This window comes from Cydia fagiglandana, chromosome 6 (genome assembly GCF_963556715.1).
Source record: "Cydia fagiglandana chromosome 6, ilCydFagi1.1, whole genome shotgun sequence".
Taxonomy (NCBI): Eukaryota; Metazoa; Arthropoda; class Insecta; order Lepidoptera; family Tortricidae; genus Cydia; species Cydia fagiglandana.
The window spans coordinates 126,997-151,930 of NC_085937.1; the positions used below are offsets into that span (position 1 = coordinate 126,997).

General features: G+C 42.1%; 1 protein-coding gene and 1 long non-coding RNA gene across 2 annotated transcripts in view; one reads left to right on the forward strand and one right to left on the reverse strand.

Moving 5' to 3' along the window:
* The window catches only part of LOC134664896 (uncharacterized), a 312,621-nt gene that overhangs the window by 17,966 nt on the left and 269,721 nt on the right, over positions 1-24,934 (reverse strand). The gene's annotated exons all lie outside the window — the stretch shown is intronic.
* LOC134664884 (probable G-protein coupled receptor Mth-like 1) lies at positions 1,711-12,254 on the forward strand. Its single transcript, XM_063521593.1, has 4 exons — positions 1,711-2,929; positions 7,414-7,492; positions 10,659-10,985; positions 11,424-12,254. Exons 1-4 carry the CDS (start codon positions 1,912-1,914, stop codon positions 11,794-11,796), a joined length of 1,797 nt encoding a protein of 598 aa, XP_063377663.1. The 5' UTR covers positions 1,711-1,911; the 3' UTR covers positions 11,797-12,254.

Below are 24,934 nucleotides of genomic sequence, written 5' to 3' on the forward strand. Positions count from 1 at the left end.
TGACTTCCGCTTGTAAATTGTAACTTGTAGCTTTATAAAATAGGCCACAGGGAACGTTCAGATTTTTAATTACAATACATAAATACCTACTGAAATATGTGTTCCTCAATAATTAAATTATTTTTCTCAAAAATGGACGGCAAAGTCGACTTTGCCGTCTAAAAAATAGGTCGCGAAGCGCGTAGTTTATGGTCAGTCAAAAATTAAAAAGTTAAAAACATTGCAGTCTCGATTTTGGGACTGCAATGTTGCATACAAATTCCATTATTTGTCGAGTTCCAAACTTTTTAAAAGTTGAAATGACCATACCAAATGAAGGCACAGGTCCATTAAACAGCCAAACAGATGATTAGTACCGCGACTATTTAGATGTCTCAAATAGGTTGGCGTATTTTTGGCAGAAAAATACACTTCTATTTTTTTATTAAAAAAAGTAAAAAGGCGGAAAGGGCTTTTTTTGTCAAAATATATATGTACGAACGTTGCTTTTGTAAAATATTTCTATGATATTTATATTTCTTGCACCATTTTTGAGAAAAGCACTATATATGACTCGGCTGGAAGGCTACTTGCTGGCTTCGGATTCAATTAAACGGACTCCCAAGGTCGTCCGTTTAAAACGAATCCGAAGCCAGCAAGTAGCTACTTCCGAGCCTCGACAATAATGTACTATTTTTATATTATAATATATTCATTATCCATTAGCATTTCAATTATGTTTATTTTTAACGAAGATATTGAAGCATCAATAATTAATCGCCATTTCGTTCCGCTCCGCTACATAGGTAGCGTTTATAGATATACGTGGGCCATACTGAAAGTTTCTGGATTCTGATATATGAGACGACTTATTTTTTCTAAGTAGCCAGTCCCGGAATTTTCAGTATGCCCTAAGTATAACATGATAAAAATCGACTTTTCACATCCCTAAAAGAGCACACATATACGTTTTTACGCACCCATGCACAAATTAACACCACCAAACACGGTAACACTTTGCTTTGAAGTTCATCTTGTCAACAGTATAGTTGTCCTTTTTTGACAAATTACATTTTTGAAAGAGCGAGGAGAGAGAAGTGATACTAGTTGCTGCGCCGTCAAAGAGAACAGACAACGTTGGGGCCCTGGTCGAAAGGAATCGTGCCATTCATTAGCAAGGGATAGCATGATTCGTCCCTGAATCACAGAATAAATAATAGTGCTAATGTACAGAAAGGAAACTTCCTACAAAACTGAAGTTTGGAAGCGGTTCAGGGTCGAATCATGCTATCCCTTTCTAGTATATGGCACTATCCCTTTCGGCTATTTAGGGTTGTCAAAATTCAAGTGATTATCTTATCTGTGGTCGTGCACGCAAAAGTAAGTCAAGTGGTGCCAACTGCCAACCCTAATAATTGCTCGGAGCAATGCTGAGCCGAGCGGAGCCGAGTTTGACCGAAGTCAGGAGTTTCGTACCCCTGCCTGAATCGCTATCAAACTTCGGTTTTGTAGGAAGCGTAATAGCAAGTTCTCATTATAACTTATGAATTATGATGGATGTTGTGTTTTGTTTTGATTATGACACGATGTCCCGAAGGTATGTTTGTTGTGGTCGCGTGCGCGGCGGGGCGGTGGGTACGGCAGGGGGCGATGAGTCGAGCGGAGTGGCTGCGAGCCGAGCTTGCAATTGCAACCGACCGTCGACCGAGAATCGAGCCGACCCGAGTCAGTGTCAACCGCGCGCTCGAGGCGGGAGCACGCGTTTACGCCGAGCCGAGCCCCACTACACGTGCTACTGCGATCGACTTCTGAACATGTTCCTGCATCCACCTTTGAAATATGATGACAGTTCTGTTATCGACTATCTTGCTTTTCTCTGGATTGACATAGTGTGAAACTTAGTGCTAGGACGATAATGTGCCAGTGTGTGCGATGTGCGTGCGACTCGATCCCGCGATAACCACCATGATGCTGTCGCTGCTGGCGGCGGCGTTGCTGGCGCTGGCGGGCGCGGACGGCGTGCGGCCGGCGCCGGTGGCCGTGCCGCGGTGCTGCACGGCCGGGCGCACGCTGGCGGCCGACGCGCTGCAGGCGCCCGTGCTCACGCGCGCCGCCGCCGCCGCCTCCTGCGTCGAGGACGCCGAGGCCCGGCCCTGGGCGCCCCGTGTGTACGCGCCCGCGCGCAACTCCTTCCTCAAGCCGGGGCAGCTGCCGCCGCACTGGCGGCTGGCGGATGGCGCGCTGCCGGCCTGTGCCGACCTACGCGTGCTGCCCGCCGACGCGGCGCCGTACGCGCTGCTCGCCAACAACGGCTCCATCATGCTGCGGAGTCCGCCGCGCGTGCTGCCGACGACGCGGTACTGCGCCGACCACGCGGCCGCGCTCGTGTGCCTGGAGGACGACGATCGGCCGCCGTCCAAGTGTTGCGGGACCGGGAAAGTGTACGACGGCGCAGGCTGCGTGCCGGACGACGTGCGGGCGGCGGCGGCGTGGCGGGAGCTGAGGACGTTCGCCGGCGAAGCGGACGTGAGCATCGGCTGGCCGGCGTGCCCGCCTGGGATGCAGTACTCGGTGTCGGGGGAGTTGGCGAAGGCGACGCTGGAAGGCGACGGGTCCCTGCGACTGGAGAGCGGTGTGCTGGTGGCGGGCGGCGCGTGGTGCGCGGAGGCGGTGGAGGGTTCGTCGGGCGCGCGCGTGCTGGCGTGCGCGGCGGAGGCGCAGGAGAGCCCGCGCTCGCCGCGCCACCTGCTGTACGGGTGCGGGCTGGCGGTGGGCGCGGCGTTCCTGGCGGCGACGCTGGCTGCCGGCTGCGCGCTGCCGGCGGCGCACCACGCGCTGCACTGGCGCTGCCAGACGCAGTACGTGGCGTCGCTGATGCTGGCCGATATCTTGCTGGCGGGCACGCAGCTCGCCGCCGACCAGGTGCCGCCCACGCTGTGCCGAGCACTAGGTGAGTCTCTAAACTTAATCCTCAATTTCTGGATACACTGCTAGGGCGCTAGGGTGTATATTTACATATAAGTAGATAAAGCGTTTCCACCTGCAAGTCTCTTTTTACATCCTCGCTGCCATGCTGCAGCCACCGTACTAGGTGCATCCCGTCCTGTTGGTTGTCAACTCAAACATACATTTTCTACTTTTATTAACATGAATGTACCTAAGCTAAGTTCTATCGAGACTAATATCTGATTTCCAAACTTAGGGTAAGTAATAGGTATCTGGATTTAAAATTGTAAAAAAGTACTTTTAACGTAGAAGCTAGATGAAACTGGTTATCTTTCCAACTTTTATCGTTACCTATACCTATTAGGTATACAATATACATACTTACCTATACTTATTTAGTCACTGTTCCTAGACTACGGACAGCAAAATTTGCAGCTCTTTGGGATTCCTAAAACTGGTGATTATTACTGCCATTATTGAGGTAGGTACTTCTCAAAATTCACTGTTACCGCTACCCAAAGGTTGTCTGGAAGAGATAGCTCTTTAGCGCGGTCGCTTGTTTGCCTCTACCTTTAATCAATTGTTTTTAGGGGTTCGAAGTGTCCGAACCTCAAAAGCAAAAAAAACGGAGCCCTTAAAGCATCACTCCTGCGTCTGTGTCTGTACGCCTGTCTATCCGTCTGTCACAGCCTGTCTGTCATTTTCTCCAAAAGTACTGGACCAATAAAGTCGAAATTTGGTACACATATGTAAATTTGTGACCCAAATACGGACATCTTACGTAAATAAATGACTTTTACTAGGTAAATAAGAAAATTAAAAAAATAATGTTTTTTAATCTATATCGTGTTACATATCAAATGAAAGAGCTCAATTTGAGAATGTAAAAAATATATTTTTTTGTAATTTTAAAATAAATAGATAGGAGTTATTTAATTAAGCAAAAACATGACCATCCCCTTCCCCTTTATCTCCGAAACTACTGGGACTAAAATTAAAAAACATATACATATATACAAAATAGTTCTTTACCTATAGTTCGTTTTTTTAGCATTACGCTACGTCTTACGTAGGCGAACAACGCGCGAACGCGGCGCGGCGCGGCGCGGCGAAAGCGGCCGCCGCCGCGCCGCGCCGCGCCGCGCCGCCTGACATTCGCGTGCAAATCGCGCCGCACCGCGTTCGCAACGAGATCGCTTACGTAGGACACTTCTATGGGCATCAAAGGATTGATTTCGCCGCGCAGCGCCGCGCCGCGTTCGCGCGTTGTTCGCCTACGTAAGACGTAGCGTTAGAACATAGACTTATGATATATAGAGACGTAAGGCTTGGCCACACACAGAGCGCGACGCAGCGCCGCGTCCGCGCCGCGTGATGCTTGTTCAAACAGGGCGCGCGCGGATCGCGCCGGCCTGACGCTCTCAACACGCCCTCATCGCGCGCGCGAACGCGGCGCGGCCGCGCGGGAACGCGGCGCACCGCTCGCTGCCTAACGTCCGATCCGACTGATGTGACCTTGCGAGACGCAGCGGGCCGCCGCGTCCGCGCGGCGCAGCGCTGCGCACGCGCCGCGTGGACGCTAGGGGCCGCGCGGCGCGGGGCGCGACAGAAGCGGGGCGTGATACCGGCGGGACGCAGTCTGTTTGACGTCGGTAACCTGTTAGCATGTGCCGCGGTCGCGCGGCGTGGACGCGGCGCGGACGCGGCGCTGCGTCGCGCTCTGTGTGTGGCCAAGCCTGTAGTCTCAGCCAGCTGTCACTGTTGCCACTTTTGTTTAGTGTACGATTAACAATGAGGCCCACGTTGCTGTAGCCATGTCGATAAAGTCATATCGATAAACTATCGACATTTCTTGCAATTTTAATTTTACTTCAAAGGCTTAACGATACCTAAAATGACCAAAAACGCTTTTATTCTTTATTGTGGTTATCAGATTACAATTTTATAGTCAGGCCCCAGCAGGGAACCAAGGGAAAGTTCAGATATTTAATTAAAATACATAAATACCTCCTAAAATATGTGTTCCGCAATAATTGAATTATATTATTATATTATAATATATTCATTATCCATTAGCATTTCAATTATGTTTATGTTTAACGAAGATATTGAAGCTTCAATTAATCGCTATTTTGTTCCGCTGTGTAGCGTTTATCGATATATAACATGATTAAAATCGACTTTTCGCATCCCTAAAAGAGCACACATATACGCTTTTACGCACACATATACAGACTGGGCGCATCAAGAAAGGCAACACTTGATTTGAAGTCCACCTTGTCAACAGTATGGTTGTCCTTTTTTGACAAACGGCATTTTTAACGAGCGAGGAGAGAGAAATGATACTAGTTGCTGCGCCTTGAAAGAGAACAGAAAAGGTTGGGCCCTTGGTCCTCGTCCATAGACTTATGATATATAGAGACGTAGTCTCAGCCAGCTGTCACTGTTGCCACTTTTGTTTAGTGTACGATTAACAATGAGGCCCACGTTGCTGTAGCCATGTCGATAAAGTCATATCGATAAACTATCGACATTTCTTGCAATTTTAATTTTACTTCAAAGGCTTAACGATACCTAAAATGACCAAAAACGCTTTTATTCTTTATTGTGGTTATCAGATTACAATTTTATAGTCACGCCCCAGCAGGGAACCAAGGGAAAGTTCAGATATTTAATTAAAATACATAAATACCTCCTAAAATATGTGTTCCGCAATAATTGAATTATATTATTATATTATAATATATTCATTATCCATTAGCATTTCAATTATGTTTATGTTTAACGAAGATATTGAAGCTTCAATTAATCGCTATTTTGTTCCGCTGTGTAGCGTTTATCGATATATAACATGATTAAAATCGACTTTTCGCATCCCTAAAAGAGCACACATATACGCTTTTACGCACACATATACAGACTGGGCGCATCAAGAAAGGCAACACTTGATTTGAAGTCCACCTTGTCAACAGTATGGTTGTCCTTTTTTGACAAACGGCATTTTTAACGAGCGAGGAGAGAGAAATGATACTAGTTGCTGCGCCTTGAAAGAGAACAGAAAAGGTTGGGCCCTTGCGTTAGAAAGAACTTGCAAGAAGGTAAGCGATCTTGACATGTCTTTTAATTGAAAAACGCTTTTTAAAAATCAGTAATCAGTATTACTTATGAAAGCATAAGAATATAAATAATCGTATTAGATTCATAAATGTTACATATTTGCCATAACTTATTTTTATAAAGTGTTTTTCAATTAAAAGACACATCAAGATTGTTTACCTTATTTCTAATGCTAAAAAAAACGAACTATATTAGATGACAGGAAATAGTAGACTGGCCTTCAAAAGTGCATGTATATGTTTCAACCGTAATATTAAGGCATTAAGGTCGACATCTATCCATGCAGTTTTGAACGCCACTTGTGCAACATGGGGCGTAAGTTGAATATTGCAAACGAGAGTAAGTTAAATTGCGACGGCTTGCCGGAGCGTGTTGAGATTTAAAATTGCCGCATAAAGGCTTCGTCACACAGGCACGTTACCGAGCGGGCCGTGAGCGGGGCGCGCCACTGTTACATAAAAAACGCTAACGCTGCGCTCACGCCCCGACCGTAAAACGCGCCTGTGTTTAGGAACCTTAAATGTATGTACATACTGTTAATTAAGTAATTACAATTGATCGCTAGATGTCTCTTTTTAAAATGCAGACTAGCTAACAGTGTGTTTTCCAAAGACAATAGAGTCAAACAGTTTCCATGGTCAAGACCGTAACCAAAAATAAAGTGACAGAGATAGAGTTAAGTATATAGTAGTAAAAGTACCTAACAGTGCTTAGTGATAGGAAAGTGAACTTTAAAGTGCAGTGTTTAAATGAGGATTTACAACAGCCAGGTGCGGACAGAGCGCTTTATAGTCTCGAGTTTGCAATATTATTACGCCCCGAGTTTACACACAATGTTTTTCATCACACTTGCTATACAAAAATGAAGTATACAACAAAAAACTCTATACTTTGTAACTCTGTTCTCGTGAAAGTGACTTGTATGTCTTTTATGAGAATAAATATCTTTAAACCTAAAACTGTTAATTATGGCACTATTAGAAACTTCATAACTCCCTAGGGAAAACGATTTTTCTATAACTCTCGCTACGCCTGCGGCATGCGTGCAAGTCCACATTTACTGAGCGAGTGTGATGAAAACCTGTTAGAAATATGCAGTCAAGCGTGAGTCGGACTAATTAGTTAGTTTTTGATCCGACCCCTACGGGTCTTTTAAAGGCAATTCACTCGCGTTTCACATATAAAAAATACATGTTAAAAATTGGGTAATGTACGGAACCCTTGGAACGCGAGTCCGACTCGCACTTGGCCGGTTTTTTCCTTAACTTTTATTTTTACTGATAAAGAGTATTGTATCATCTGATCTATCCATGTACAATGTACATGTGTGGCTGGGGCTGGAACATAACGGTGTGTGTGTGTTGTCGGCAGCGGTGTGCATGCACTTCCTGTTCCTGGCGGCCTTCTTCTGGCTCAACACCATGTGCTTCAACATCTGGTGGACCTTCCGGTGAGTACCCACTGCCCATGCTCTTGCCCTTCCTAACATCATCCTAACCTTTCTGACTAATCAATATACATAAACATAAACTGAACAAAAGATAATATGTAGTTTGATCCTAGGGTTAATTAGGGTGAATCCTTAACTGTCAGAAACAACAGATACAAATTAATAAATTTAATCGTTTAAAAACCTCTCATAAAATAAAATTATAGCGCCGCTTACTGATGCCGAATTAAAAACCATAACAACTGGCAGAACCGTCGCCGATATGTCATCCGTTCCAGAAATCCGTTACAGCAAACTGCGACGAAATCCCTGGAAGTATTTATTCGATGTGTTGCTGTAGACAGTGTAGACCATGTCCTCGGCGCAGCTGCAGCACATCTCGTATTGATTAAGCCCATTCGTCGACTAAACTACCATCACCATTATTATTAACAGGTCGGTACCGGTATACAAGGGCATGCTCCCGGGAGTTCCCGGTTTTCAAATTCCCGGGAATTCGATAGTGTCGAAAGAACCGGTACTGAAGACTGTATCGGTACTTCCCGGTTCTAATCAGTATGCGTATGTATTTCATAGAAGGTAGGATCGTATAGAAGTGGTATACGCGTGCCTCCGTGAGGGACAAAACAATGCGACACTATAATTGGTCGAATTCATTTGTGGCCCACCATAATCCATACCAAATTTATGGTGGGGAACAAATAAAATGGGAGAATGTGACAAGGACAAACAATAATATAGCTCTTTCGCTTCTACTCCTACTGAAAGATAAATAAGACTATCCTGTTCGGTCACTTCTCCCCACCCTCATGCCAGATCCAGTTTTAATACTAGATTCATGATTTATTTCCATTTTAATAGTTAGTAGTAAATTTATATTAATAAATGTTTCAGTAATGTTTTAGTAAGTACTTTAACTCGGGACATTAAATTAAATAACATTTAATAATGGTGCTATGAAACGGGGGACCCAAATAACTCGACAAACTAACCTGTATTTAGGCATTCCAATCGATATTATTAGAAATACTGGTAAATTGTAAATATTTACCCAATTTTCTATTTTAATTTGACTATACATATGTGAAGCATCGTTCAGTACGAGTACTTTTATGCCGGTTGCATATTAGTAATCTATGTATGTTTGTGTCGTATGTCCCAATGAAGCTTTAAAGCTATTAAATTACAATTATTGAGATGAATTAGGTCTAACTATGAATTTTAACTTGCGCGGGTAAATTAAGCTATTTATATCTTTAAAGCCGACCACTGACTAACAGTCCGCCGGACGGTATCTGCCTGTCAGTTGTTCGGAACTGTAAATTTTTTGTTCTAACTGACAGGCCGATATCGTCCGGCGGACTGTTAGTCAGTGGTCGGGTTGTTTCGTTTTGAAATCATACGTAGTTTTTTTAGTATTATATTCGAATATTATTCTTCTAGGAAGTTGGTTTTTTTCTTCAAATTCTTGGTACCGGTGCCGGTACTGCATGCTCTATTTTACAACACTTACACCCAATATCCGCACAAATTACTTGCACACATTAAGTTATAACGACCCTAGTTAAGGGCCGAAGTTAAGTTTGACAGGGGATACATGATTAAAACCTAAGCAGAAATCCTCAGGCATAAACAGTATAGAAACACAGCGTATAATTGCACAAGTTGTCAAAACCGTTCCAAGCAGTCCTGTAACCCGCCCTCGCCATACATTCGTATATTACGAGTATATGTATATATGTATACCGCTCACGACTCCAATTCTCGTTTGATTGATCGTAATTGTATCGGCGGAATAGACGGCTATTAACACTGACCTTTTAAGCAGCAGTCACCGAGAGACAGCTATGTTGATGGATGTTGTCATGTTATTCCGGGCAGGAAGGGTTCACTTGTTACCACTATTTAGTGGTAAAGAGGCTTCTTAGAGAATCGAGAAAGTTAGCTTTCTCACTACTACACAAACTTTGCTTTAACTCACAACACTTAGTTCTATCCATAACCATCCCCTAAGGCGGCAATGTGACGAGACTGTCGAGGAATTTATTTGCGATATTGTGGTCATGCCGTACTCATCGTGGAATGCGTTATTTACGACCTTTGCTTCTATGAATTACTAATGGGTAATGGCTTATTAACAAGCTTTTATTAGGTCGACCTGTATGTAACTAACTATGTAATGGAATCTAAGGTAACTAATTTAACCATCTTCCAAGGATCGTAGCGTCATGAAAATTGGCAGCTGTATGTAGTTTTGATGACAATACAATAATATGGTACTGTCGAACTGATCTGATGATGGAGACAGGAGGTGGCCATGAACTCTCGACCTGTATGTAACTAACTATGTAATGGAATCTAAGGAAACTAATTTAACCATCTTCCAAGGATCGTAGCGTCATGAAAATTGGCAGCTGGATGTAGTTCTGGTGACAATACAATAATATGGTACTGTCGAACTGATCTGATGATGGAGACAGGAGGTGGCCATAGAAACTCTGTGATGAAACAACGCAACCTAATTGTGTTAGGGGTTTTTAGAATTGTCTCGATGAGTATTAGTTGTCTGTCGTAAGAAAAGTACCAAAAATGAAATTTTTGTCAAAAACTTATTTATTGATTTTAGAGATAGGCTAGGCTGGTGCATTTTTAAGGACACTGGGACATGGAATGTATATTTCATTTACTACACAATCATATACAATTATAATTATTATGTTGTATTGTATAGGTAGGTACGATGTATTACAAAAAAAATTGCACGGAATCTCAACGGCATAGAGAGCTACCTACAAGGCATGTATACTCAAGACCTCATAAGTTAATAAAAACTTATTTTTTTGGGTTTAGGCTGTCCCGCAATATAGACGCCGGCAAGGAATTATATTCCTTGGCAGTGCGCATAAGGAAAGAAGAAGCAAAGCGCTTCGTGGGAATTGATGGAATAACGACCAAGTAAGGATGGAAACCGGCCGTGCGTCTAAAAATTCGATGGTAGAATGTGGACGGTGGAATAAGCTCGTGTTGCTCTTGAGCACACTCCCCGAAGTATGCTCCTATCACTGCTTTAATACACCCACCTCACCATTTACCGAATCAACAAACAAATTAGGTTACACACTAACAATTTTGTCACCTGTCGGTTCTGACGGTCTCATTTCCTCAGGGACTTCCGTCCGACGAGTCTCGAGCGCGGGCAGGAGTCGTGGCGCCTTCGCGTGTACACGGTGTACGCGTGGGGCGGCCCGCTCTGCATCGCCGGCATCGCGGCGCTGCTCGACGCCCTCCCCCCGCCCCCCGAGGGCCCTGACCTTCTCCGCCCGAGGTTCGGCGACCAGCGCTGTTGGTTCTACGGCGACGCGGAGATTCTGGTGTACTTCTTCGGGCCGGTGGGCGTGCTGCTGCTGGTCAACCTGGCGCTGTTCGTGTCCACCACCAGGCAGCTCACCTGTGGCCTCTGGCGACGCGACGAAGTCAAGTCGACGAGCGAACGGTGAGTCTCTCTGAGTGTGTTATAACTAATTGTTCCTCCCCGGTGTAAGGTCGGATACATGGTGCGCGCACTTTCATGCAAGTTTTGTTACAGTACGGAATAAATAATTCAATCGACAAATAACTTTCTGCAACGTGATGCAATTAGTTTGAGTTCTAGCGCCTTAGTAATAAATAAACCTTTATTGACATTTTAATAATTACCTAACTTTTTATCGATAGTCACTGCTGACGATACTTAATTAAGATAACTTCCGCATAGATTACTTAAGAAGAATAGTTGAATAACTGACCCAGATCTTGCTACGCGAGTATTTTATGTATAATAGGGTAATTCTGGCGTAACTGGCCGGCTTTAGTAATTGGAATTGGATATATATAGTGGCAATCGATCGGTACGTTGGCTATAATTAAAGCTAACCAGTATAATGTTGTATAGGGCCGCTCTGGGGCGCGTATGCGCCAAGCTGGTGGTGGTGATGGGCGTGACGTGGGGTGCGGACGTGGTGTCTTGGGTGGCGGGCGGGCCCGAGTACGTGTGGTACGGCACGGACCTGCTGAACGCGCTGCAGGGCGTGCTCATCTTCCTGGTGGTGGGCGCGCAGCCGGCCGCGCTGGCGGCGCTGCGCGACGCGCTGGCGCGCTGCTGCCGCGCGCCCGCGCCGCCCGCGCGCCGCCGCCCCGACCGCGCCACGCACTCCTCCACGCACCTGCCCTCCTGCGGCGAGTCGCTCACCAACACCACGGCCGCGCCGCCCTCCAGCGCTGCTCCCGCCGCGCCCGCCAAGCTCCCCATGGAGACCGTCTGTTGAGCGCCTGTCGGCCCACCCACGCATGTGGTTTTACAAGACTTCTGCACGCCTCCTCTCTGTGCTATATTTGTACCCGCGTGGATGTAAGTGGTAACTAGTGACAACCAAATGACAAATGCGCGAATCTGTGTTTCGTGTCACGCTCGTATGACACTAGTGACGTGACAGTGTGTGCTGTGACGAACGCCAGTGAAGGCGACAACCGAGCTTTAATGTACTTCTTCTTGTACTCGATATTTATTGTAATCTACAGTATTATTTTTGTATTTTTGTTAACGATTACGATTTGTATGTTGTATGATCCTGTATCGTGCCCGTAGTTCGGCCGGTGTTGTAAATGTTATGTTCGTTTGTAAATATTAAAATTGAATGTCTACTTCGTCCCGCGGAAGTAGTGTTTGATGTCGTTGGTAAATCTTGCCCCGATCGATTGACTGTTATATAATAAATATTAAAAACAATATTTTACTAGTACTTATTTTTCATCACATTTCCAGAGGTAGTGCATAATCATTTTCCATCGTATTTTCACGGAAACGTAACACCGTGTCTTGCTATTTCAGTCAGTCTCGGTACAAAAAGTACTGTGAGGTTGACGGAAGTAGCATGACATAAGTATACGAACGTTTCCGAGAAAATACGATGAAAAACAATGATGCACTATGTCTGTACGCTACACTATTATTTTCTGGCAACCTGGAATACAAACCTGTAACAACGATTGTGACTCTCATTCATCACATCATCCTCAACATCACTGGTGTATCTGTCACGCCGATCAGTCACGCGTCTGTCAATAACATTCAAGCTTCCTAGCGTGATAACAGTGATAGTAGTGACTTATAAATTACATATTCATTAATTTATAATTAATGATAATAAGCTAAGTGTGTAGTGTGTGTAGTTTGGTGTACAATAGTGTAGTGGTGCCAGTTCCTCTGTGTCCGGAGTCGGCGGCCTTCGGAGGAAAACCCGTAGTGCAGCGAGAATTAATATTGGTGAGTTACTTTTAAGTCTTATGGGCCTTATGGATGACGATACCTACATTTTTATCGCATATATTAATTCAGTAGCTTTCACGTGGGTGGGGAAACAGGTCGTCGACTGACATAATAGGTATGTATATACATAGGTATCGATCCATAGAAAACAACTTATATTACATGTTCTCGACTATATTGGAACAAAGATTGATATAGAATCTTCCCAACATATGTGGATCGTGCCTGTGGGTGGGCTGGCTCCCCACTTCAGTGACTGGACGCAATAATTGTGAAGGTTTGCCAGGCGACCGCCCCAGCCCCGCGTACCGCACGCGTGTTGCGCCGCTCGCGCGCTCGTTTAGATCTATTGTTCGCGGCCGCGCCACAAGCTTGCCTCCACCAACTCAACATTCATTTAGGTACATTTTCTACAAGCAGGTACTAAACTACTGTGCCGTGTTTAAACATACAAGTGCACTTATTACCACATCAAATAAACGCTAGGGCAAACGAGGCTTTAACTTTTTCTGACGAACTATTGCAATAGTAATTTAGGGTAGGCACAAGAATTTGTGTTTATGTGCGTGGCCTTTGCAGTACTCAGGTACATTTAAAAAGTCATAATTATAGAATTTGCTGCTGCCCAGTTCCTGTTTGCTATTGCGGTTGTATATAGTGAACGGAGAAGAATTTGGAAGGCTTATACTATTACAAAAGGTATTTTATTATATATTATGTTCCACTGTGGAACAAAAAATACCTTTCTAATAATCTGAGGTTATTATTAGGTACAAGCAAACAAATTCTCCGCCGCGTTCCACATTGAAGGCGCATTACGTAAATACATATGTCCTGCATAGAAGGCCTTGACTGTTAACTATGTAGACGAAGGTAAACTACTCGTACCGATCATTGGAAACTTTGACAGCGGGACCAATCACTAAATATACCTACACGTTTTGGCAACAGCATAATAGAAAATGATGAAAGTTGGATTCAATTTTGATGGTCAATTACCTATACATATTCCTCCTGTGTTGAAAATTGATGTCAAACAACTGAACTGGTTTTTTACAGTAAAATGATAGGTAACCTTAACAATAAAGTCGCTACGTGTGTGCTAAGTTTACATTCCGTTGATCACAGTCCACCGCGCTGTGTTATAATACTTATTGTCTGCCATTATGTTACTGCTATATCATTTACTTTAAGTGCATTTAACAGCCAGATGTAACGTGTACTTTACTGCGGGAGAGTAAGATAGACAGTTGAGTGCGTTTTCAAATGACGTTCGGTGAATACTTGACTAAGCTGTTCGGCTCTCAGCGAAATATGGCGTGGTCACCGCGGCACGCAGCGCGGCATGCAATCGTAAATGCACCGGCCATTATTAAAGTGCCGCGTTACTTACCTTCAGAATACGGTTTCCGTCTTGTACGTTGTTCTATACTTCTAATTGTTTATATGCATTACTTGGAACAATCAAAATCAAAAAAAAATCAAAATATACTTTATTCATGTAGGCCTAGCAACAAGCTCTTATGAATCGTAATTAATCTTAATCTAATTATCAGAGCAATTTATTGAGGTTAATATTATTCCATAATAAAATTGGATTATTATACATGTCAAATTTAACACTAAGAATTTCACAAAAGGATCGTAAAACATTTAAAAAAAAATTGTATAAAAAAATACTAGTCTAGAATTTCTAGAATAAAATCTAAATGTCAAAAAAAAAAGCATAAGTAACAAACAAGTAGATAATATTACATCGGAATATCCATTTCCTCATCAATAATCAAATATACCTAATAAATAAATAATCATTTCGAATAACAATTAATCCCACGTTGTATTATCATTCATGTAGTCCTGTGTGGTATAATAAGCTTTGGAAATAAGTTTACGCTTTACATAATTCTTAAATTTATTAATAGATAATTCAGTAATATGGTTTGGAAGTTTATTATAAAATCTTACACAATTACCCATGAATGATTTTTTACTTTTATGGAGCCGAGTGAAGGGCACTGGAATAGGAAGAATAGGTACTTTATTGGGAGTTATTTCAAGTGCATAGGAATGTCGTGTTTTACGAATGTATTGCGATGTCTACGTATATTAGGAACAAGAAGCACTTATTGATCAATTAAAAGTGGCCTCGAGGCGTGTTTCTACGGCTAGCCGCTAATTGCAAGGAATGCAGCAGATCTATCTACAATATGTTCTACTGCACACTGTAGGTTCATGGTATGTATGTGGGATTTACGTTACTCCACAGTAAGACTCATGTAGATTAAAGAATCAAACGCCTTAGTTGTACAAGGCCCGTTCACTACGGTGTCCGTGTCCACTATCATCTGTTACAGCCCGTTCACACAGGGTCTCCGTTTTACTGTTCAGTTTTATCGTATACGTTTTTTTTCATTGATGGCGTATGGAGTTGTATGAGCGACTTCACGTATGACACAGTATTCAGTATACAGTAAAAAATGTCGGTCCGTTAAATTATGACATTCCGTTTTGTCATCGAATACTGGATGAACGGAATACGTATCCGTCATACTACGGTGTTCGCTGTCCAAACAGCACGGAAAAAACAAATGAACAATAAAATGACGATTCATTAAATGAATCGCTGCTCTAAAATATTTCAACTGCAACTGCTGCGGCGATTGTTCCCGCCGCTGTACCTGTCAATTTCTTTGATAGTGACTGACATTACTGCCGCGATTTAAGACGTTCTTTCCCTAACTCATATTATCAGTAAATTTACAGACAGCGGTGGTATGTATATAACTACGATGCCGCTGCTGCAGTTGACATCCGAACGTTAATTATAGTGTATATAGTTGTCAATGAGCAATTTAATAAAATACATAAAATTGCCGAAAAGGTGTAGTGAATAGAGAACGCCAGCTGTAAGTACCTGCCGACCTCGGGCTACACCGGCGTGAGAAAGTACAACTACGGCGGAGCCGGCCACACTTTCCTCACACGCCCCCTTCACTGGCAACTGCTGACCTCTCACGTAGTTACTTGCTTCTAGCTCGGCTCGGGGAACAGCGAGTTGCAAGCCGCTGGCACTCTACCAAAAAAGGTGCAGACCGTCCTGTCTGGATGTATGTTCAAACCGGAGGTCCAGAGCGTTTGAGTCAACACTTTAAGGGGCTACCCCACGCCAATGACCTTCAATCTGAATCCCTTAGTTTTCTAATGTTTTATGTAGCTTATTATTATTAATGTTAACAGCAACGGCTTTAAGCAATATACTATCCCATATTTACTTCAAAGTTCGTTGTCCTCGAGGTCTTTGGCATCAAAGTTAAACAATTTCAGGCTAAAAACTGGTTTTTCACTTTTGTGTTAATTAGTTTAAAATTAGAACCCTAGACACGTTTTTCGAGACGTCAAAGACGAACCCAAATACATATGTAGATTTCGTACATGTAAGATCCTTCACAGCAAGCTAGATACGAAAAAAGTGTTTTAATTAGACAATGTTTAAAAAATTCACAAAAAAATTAAGTATTCATTTCTTTCAAAATCCGGTACACAAAACGAAGATAAAAGATTGAAGAACCGATAACCGTTTGTCTTCTAATTCTATCTGTAGTGCAAAAAAAGGAGATACGATTGAAAACTTGTCAAAAAACGACGACTTGGGTAATTTATTAATGGTTGCTTTTCGGTGTAGGAAAACGTGAAAAACGCAGAGTATTTAAATCGTAGACGGTCAGATTGCACTTAATCGCTTTTAAAAAAACTTCATCTCTGTGCGAGCCCATCCAAATGCATTTTTTACATTGCTAATTGTGACGAGGCTCTAAAAACCATTGTATTACTCTGCAGTCGAGCGTTAGATTATTTTATTAATATCCCTGCAATACTTTGCACTTATCCACCTACCACGTGGGCAGTGCAGAGTAGTGCAGCACAAAGTGCAAGTCCCTCAGTGTCCCTGTTTCCCGTTCCCATTAAGTTGGAACTCTGGCCGCTTCCGCCCGGCGTTTCCTTATTAGATGCTTTTTATTTCATCTTCAATTGGCGAAGAGCCATTTAAGAGCTAATGGGCCTATTACTGGCCGTTCACATCTCCGTGTGTTGAATAGCCGCGGGGAATTAGTGCATGGTAATCCTTTCTGTTACGTAACTTACATACCTACTACTTACAATCTACAATTATGCTATTATGATAAAGTCCTAATTTGTCTTTCCTGCCTTAAGGAAATTGAGACGAATAAAAGGAAATCTTATTTTAATTTTAATTACGAAAGGTCAAAACTTTGTCGGAAGTTGTGTAATTTAACAATATGGTCATGGCCAGCCACCATTTTCTTATATATTTATATGTTATGTTATTTTATACCTATTCGTTTTTCAGTGTAGACTAGGTACTTAAAAAGTTAAACACAAGTTGCCAAACAGCTGCTGTTTTACAACGTGTTGTCCAGTTTAGAGTGTTTATGTTTGTTAATAGTTAAATATGAAATGCGCTGTTGAGAATTTATGTGTTGATGTTGGTCCGCGAGTCGCGAGCGCTTTCTCTACCCGTACCGTAACCATTGGCACGGGAAAGAGCTCTGACATAGCATGGAGCGTTATACTAGCTTAGTGTGTTTCTCGTGTGTTGTGTATACCTAGTGGCTCGCGGCAGTCGCAGTGCAGTGTGTGCGTCGCATTCCGGACGCATTGTTTTGAGAAAGTTTCGCGGAACCACGACAGGCGGCGAGACGTGAGACGCGGCCACTTGCTGGACACGCGGTTATGTAACCACGACTGACCGTTTCAATTAAACGTTATTACGGCTATCCACTCGGTGTCTCGTCAAGAGACAGCAACTAACTAATCCACTAACTAAGAAAACACTAGCGAATCTTAAATTAAATATCAACGTAGGTTAACGAGTATGTATAATGTCGGCTGTACATGTACACGCTCGGCGAGACCCTCGCGCCGAGAGTGTCGGTACCGCTCCGACCCGATCCAATTGGCGAAGCGCGAGACGAGCATTGAGAAAAAAAACATGAAATTGCATTAACGTTTAATGCTTTAAACAGTTCCATATAAGCATATGGATATTATTTTTAAGACTACTTACTTGCATTGTGTTTTTTATTGTTCTTAATGTTTTTATTTCTAAATTTAAGGATTATTAGTTTTAAGTTTAAGGAACCACTGAAAATCAGCGTCGTTGCACTATGTGCTCCGACACATGCTGAGTGGTATCCTCTTTGAGACAACAAGTTACAAAACCATGTCTTAGATATTTAATATCTGTTAATCTTAAGATTGTTGTGTCAAATAAATTCTTTTCATTTCATTTCATTTCATATCGAACAAAGCAGTAAATTTTACTGTTCGTACGTTACGAACGTAGGTACGTACATTTGTATATACCTACACGATGATTTTTAATCGGTAATCAGGAACATTTTTTTCTAACTCGGTAATTGATGTAAGTAGTAGAGGTGCGCGCCGGTCGAAAAAAATCGGGCGGCGGCGCGCCACGAAAAAACCCACGGCGGCGGCGTAACGCCGGCGGCGTGGGATTTTCAACTTTTCAATATACGTGTAATGAGAAACCAAGATGAAATCTTAAATCAACACGGGGAAAATCGCAAAAAAACTATGTTATATCGTTTTTTTGGTTTATTGTAGAAATATCATGAAAAAGTATGTATGTTGTATGTATGTTGTATGTATGTTGAACGTTGCCAGGATCGGTGTAAATAAAAAGATACGGCGCGTAATGAAAAGACGTCCAGTATTTTGGACGTTGCCGAGTACCTATAGACTACCTACTTTATGTGCATAAGGTTTTTTTTAGTCCAATTCATGTTTTTTAAAATAAATATAGAATAATTGCATTTTTTAATTAGAAATACTCTTACTGATAATGTCAACTTACGTAATGAATTGAAGTAAAACCTATTATTTTCATATTTTTGGAATAACTTTATAGCTCGTAGGTGGTAGAATTTTACCAGTCATTGACGTCATTTATTTAACATTAAATCAAACAGCGGGTTATCCTAGGAAGCAGTAACATCTAAGCAATGGTTTTTACAATAATGCATGCACTTTTATCAAAATTTTCCTTACAAATTTCTCAAATGAAATCGGGTCTGTCTCTTGATGAAAACAAATCCATAAAAATATTTTTACAGTACATATGGTCCTATTTTCCCGCACTAGTGCGTAAAATAGCACTTTTCGTGCGATGTCAAAAGTTTAAAGGGCCATATGTACTGTAAAACGTTGTACGATACACGTGCGAATAGGTAATTCGCAACTCGTGTCGATTTAAAACACTCGGTCGTGTTTTAATTTATCGCGTCGCCACTCGTTTCGAATTTCCTCTTTTCCGCACTTGTATCGTAAATAACTATTTTTATCTATTTGGTACATTATGTAATACGGCAAGTAATGACTTTTTAAAATGTTTTGAAACATCTAACATCCCTCTATTTAATTTATTTACCACAAAAACTACCAGAAATTTTAATAATTTTACTCTTCGCATACTAGGCAACGTCTAACATATTGGACTTAGCAAAAGTGCCGTGTTGTCGATTACAATGGGCAAAATACTGGATATTACACTTTTTACACTTGTTTTACCCATAAACAAAAAACATTTTTATGTAAATCATATTGCCACGTAATAAACAGACCAGTCAGTAACCTATTAGACGTTTTATTTTAACGCTGCTTAATACTGTCATATAAATAAATATTAAATATGGGTAAAATATTAGTGTGTAGGATGCTCCTTGCAAGTTCTGCGTTTTGTAGGACTTTGACAGAAAGATTATGTTCACACTGGTTCCCAATATTTTCTTATACTCAAAAATAACATATTTATCATTCAAGTAGTATTAGTAGTAGTAGTATTTTCCTGGTAGTGTAAGTACGTTACCAGAAGAAAGTAACGTTATGCTTTAATATTTGGTGCAGAATTTTTTTCTTGGGATGTCCATTATAGTGGACGTTATCGATTTAAGGGTTAAAATAAATCAAGCAATGAATTAAAAAAAAAACGGAACAGACGGAACGCTAAAGCTAGGCACGTCGCACGCGCTTTATGTCCATTGATTTTAAATTTTTACTCTAGCGGGCTTTGTCTCGGCGCGAATTTTAAACTACCGGCGGCGGCGGCGGCGCGCTGACTCCTTATGGCGGCGGCGCGCCGCGGCGGCGCGCACGTCTAGTAAGTAGATCAAGTTGAAGTAGTAATTACATGAAAAGGAACTTGTTGTTTTTTATCATAATTTTAATTTTGAGATCGATTTTATCCTAAAATCCATGTCACTCTACTAATCGGTATCTATGAGTTATCGCCTCTTTACAAACTTAATGGCTTTTATTCTATCGCGCTTGGCGTCAAGCTCTAAGCGCCGCCGAGACTCATAATCTGATCGGCTACATCAGCCACTTGCGAGCACACCAACGACATCAACGGAGTTGACAGCAGTCGCCGTGGCCGAAGTCGGCCGTGGAGTTATATGTACATGTATGTACAAACTTAATGGTAATTGATAATGTATGAGTAATAACTTGACGTTGTCATTGTCATATGCATAGACAAAGTCATAGATCCGTCAAATTTCCCGCCATATCGATGGCACTTGACGTATCGTAGTTACTTCATGTAGGATAACCATGTATTTAGTAGTTATTAGCTTCATTATTTTTATTTTACTGTAAGCCGTATTATTTCTCCCACAGGACAGGCTATGCCTAGTGTAGTCAGCATAACTGTAACACTGCTATTGTTCTATTTCAGAAATAAAGAATTTGTATTTGTATTTGTTGTATTTGTAATTAATTAAACAATGAGATAATTGCGTGAGACCTAGCCTAATAAGTTTAATTTGGGCTAGATATGAATATTTTTCTACTCCTGATCGCCGATTAATCTTAATCATATTTCATAATTATTTTTTTCAGTGACGTCTCACTCTCTCAGGAAGACTACGAAGAGTTAGACGACAAAGGAGCAGTATGTACACACTCGCTCTCAGTCTGTCTCGGGGTCTCTCGACGAGTGTGTTGTACAATACAGCCCGCTAATGCGCTTAATAGCTCCGCTTATAGTTCGTTATTTTTAGCATTAGAAAGAACTTGAGAGAAGGCAAGCGATCTTGACATGTCTTTTAATTGAAACACGCTTTTTAAAAATCAAGAACTATCATTTTTGAGAGCAGAAGGATATAAATGATCGTATTAGATTCATAGCTGTTACATATTTGCCGTAACTTATTTTTAAAATGTGTTTGTTTACCTGCAAGATTGTTTACCTTATTTCTAATGCTAAAAAAACGAACTAAATATAGTTGGACAATTTTGTTGTTGACTAATATATATAGCTGCACCATTGTAATTAAAAATTAGGAATAAAGGAGTAGATGACTAACGAAGCAAAAAATGTTAGGTACGTGTCCATCATCAGCCCAGATCAGTTCGGATCATACAAGCATTGTGATATTATGCTCAGGTACGATATGAATCACCAGTGTGTAAAGTTGCGTGCTCTGTTTTCGACTCAAACCCAGATCCAAATCCAAACCGGTTTAAATTAAGTCGCACAAAAAAGTGAAATTCTTCGGCATATTGAAGTTATTGTAGCCTCCGATCGCCGCAGGGGAGCAGGTGCCCCTCCCCGGCTCGAAGGCCTGTGGAATGTCAATGCGCCTCCTTCTCCCGCTGCCTTCACCCGCGCCCGCGCCCGCGCACGCCATACGCGGCTCGGGTGCTCCGAGTACCTATGCGAAACAATGCCGATCGCCGTGGCCCACCAACCATTCACAACACATCGCAGGTACTCGACTGTGCCTCCAGTATAACTTGGCCATCAGATTCATGAGAGCTATGCGTTATCAGAGGTTGGACTTGGAATGGCCTTCCAGTGATTAACTGGTCGATAAGCGTTGTAAAACTAGTGAATGGATCCTCGCACTTGCTAAATGAACCGGCCTTGATGTGAGCGCGATGGTCGTGGTGTCGACTTGCTCACACGAATGGGATCAGCGGCCGTACGGAGAATTTGCTTACGTTGATGTATCTATATAAGTATAACATATCTTGTTTTTTTTAAATAGACTGTAGGTAAGTGGCGAGATGAGATAAAGCGGAGATAATGTGTGCACTGCACACTGTTTCCAATAATAGAAACAGTATAATTTTTTCATCATCATCACAGCCATATAGACGTCCACTGCTGAACATAGGCCTCCCCCTTGGACCTCCAATATTTTTTTTTTAATTTTTATTATTATGACAAGTTACGAAGTGGCACAGAAATCAAATGCGTTGGTCATTATCATTATGATATTTCTCGTCTCGCGTTGCCCTTGTGTAAGTAATTTATGTCAAAATAATGTTTAGACAAATCCAGCGCAACAGGTAATTACGCAACGCCCCAAGCCAACAGCAGCCATCTACGGAGTGACCCTTCGCAAATGGCGACGCATCGCGCATTCAATGCGAGTTAGCGTTTCTTGTTAGGTCTTCTCGCTTCAGCTAGTATACTTTATCAGATATGGCGTTATCATATTATTGCGTACAGATGGGTTGGCCCGCAAAGTTTTTGAGGTATATTGATTATTCTGTGATGAGATATTACTACCTATACTTATAGAGAAATGACAATTCGTTACTTTCCGACAAAAATTCAAGATGAGTTATTGCGTATGATTCGTATGAACTTATGCGTCTTATAAATACGAATAAGTAAATCTCGCTTTCTATCTTTAGTTATGGGAATAAAGGAGAGTTACGGATCTGTTTTATATACATGTTTTTATGCACAGGGGTTACCAATTGCAGTTAATTTTAAAGAGATTCAAAGAAAGAGATCGATAGGACCGCGTATCCCTAAGACTGGAAGTTAATCGCTCTATTAGTGTTATTGCTCTGGTCTATTCTTCGTCCCAAGTGAACATTTATTGTCAATCACATGAATATTCTCGCCTCGCCTCGTCTCGCCTCGCCTCGTCTCGCCTCGCCTCGTCTCGCCTCCGGTGGAAAACCCCTTTCGTCACGGCAGGATGCATGGCCGCGGGCGCTTGCGAAATTCCGGCCATATGTTCCAACCCGCCAATTTAAACATTTCGTGCTACTTGACTCGTCTCGTGAAACTGTTATTTTGGCCGAGGCCATATGGTTGCAAATTATTGGAAAGTATGTAGCAATCACGCTCACATATACGCTCAGATAACATAAGTGGTATTTAACTCATTTTACCTTTTACATATTACGTATAACGAAACGTATTCAATTCAGTAGGTCGTATAAAGGTAGAAGATAAACATCCGGGTATCAAATCCGGAGCAAATGCTCTACCAACCGCCCCATCACGTATTTTCACATACTCATGCGGTAAATGTAATCGAAACATGCTCGGAAAATAATTATTCTATTATTAGTAGGCATTTAGTAGGTGCCACCCACAAGATGGACGGACGACCTTGTTAAAGCCGCCGGAAGACGCTGGATGCGGGTGGCTTCCAACCGGTACGAATGGAGGTCCAAGGGGGAGGCCTATGTTCAGCAGTGGACGTCTTATGGCTGAGATGATGATGATGATGATTTAGTAGGTAACCAACGCCAAACGAAAACCAAAAATTTCCCATCGGCGGAAATAATTCGTGTTTACGCGTATTTTAGCTTAGTTATAGAGAATAGTGTAGGCACCTACTCGTATTAAAGAACATAATACTAAAAGTACCGGAGGGTGGGGGTACTGGGGGTGAAGCTAACTTTGGGTCGTAAATAAATAATTCGTAAACGGTGGGCCGTAGCAAAAAATGTTCTTTTACATACAAAATATACATAAAATTATCTACAAAAGAGATCTTGCACCTACGCTTTCTACTAGGACCCATATTTAAAAAGATCTTAAAGCGGAAAAATTACTTATATATAAGCAATCCTAATATTGATCTTTTTAGTCTTTCGTACATAACTCGTAAACGGTAGCCTATAGCAAAAATTATTCTTTTACGTAAATACATGATAGGTACAGGTTGACCCAAAAATATCACGCCAAACTGACATTGGAGGTAGGGCCCTAGGGGGTCATCCATTAATTACATCACACGTTTAGGGGGAGGGAGGGGGTCAAGAAAATGTGACATATTGTGACATGGGGGAGGGGGGAGACATAAACTTTGTGACGTCACTTTAACTTCATCAGTAACCGAAAATTTATTTAAATTATTTTATTCGCTGTACATTTAAATAACAAGTTTTTAAAACGATAATCGTTTTTATTCGTTTAATTTTCTTTCCTAAGCAGTTTTAGGTTATAAGATTACTAATATTTATATCGTCAAAAATATTTTGATAATATATTAATAATACTTAGGTACTTACTTAATTCGATTTGGCGATTTCGTAGAAAAAATGTGACGTCACACTAGGGGGGAGGGGTTTGCCAAATGTAAGCCTGCATACCTCGTGAATGTTAACTCTCAAATTACTTTGAGGGCTTTCGAAATGAATACCGGCACCGTCACTCAAGCGTCAGTGATAAAAAAAAGCAAAATTATTAAAAACGGTTTACCCTCAGGTACTTTTAGTAGGTATGTTGTTTAACACACCATTCCCTACAACTACGCCTTTCTAAATACTTATATGATAAATACCACATATTATTTCCCCCGTTTTTTCCTTCGTTTGGTGGCCTATATAGGTGTATTAGACAAGTACGTGCTTTTACTCTAAGGACAATAAATAATTTGGATTGATAGAGGTTGCGAGAGGTCAGCAGGCGGCGCACGCGCGGCCACAATATCCTTCCAAACAAAGGCATCGGCCAGGGTCCCGCGCACCGGAAGCGACGCGACACGGCAGCCCGAGACTCCGGGACGTCTTGGCCAAACCAAGGAAGCGTAAAAGTGCTAGAGCGATCGATACTTTATGAGACCTTTTGGAAGCGACCGCGAGAAGTGCGTCTGCAAAAAGAAAGTGCTTGTGTTCGCGCTCGCGGTCTGGGTTCAGCGCGAGGGGAATCTACTATAATGCGACATTGTTCGCTTGAACGGCGATTAGGTACTTAGCCGGCATTGTGAACGCACAATACCGTTGTTTTCACGTCTCCAGGATGCGATTACATCAACCGAGGGTTGACGCTCCGGCCGGGCGCG

Bases quoted from the DNA above. Each gene is read 5' to 3' on its own strand.
- LOC134664884 (XM_063521593.1), top strand. From the start codon at position 1,912: ATGTGCGTGCGACTCGATCCCGCGATAACCACCATGATGCTGTCGCTG. The intron at 7,493-10,658 runs GTGAGTACCCAC...TCATTTCCTCAG, and splicing joins AACATCTGGTGGACCTTCCG to GGACTTCCGTCCGACGAGTC. The intron at 10,986-11,423 runs GTGAGTCTCTCT...AATGTTGTATAG, and splicing joins GTCAAGTCGACGAGCGAACG to GGCCGCTCTGGGGCGCGTAT.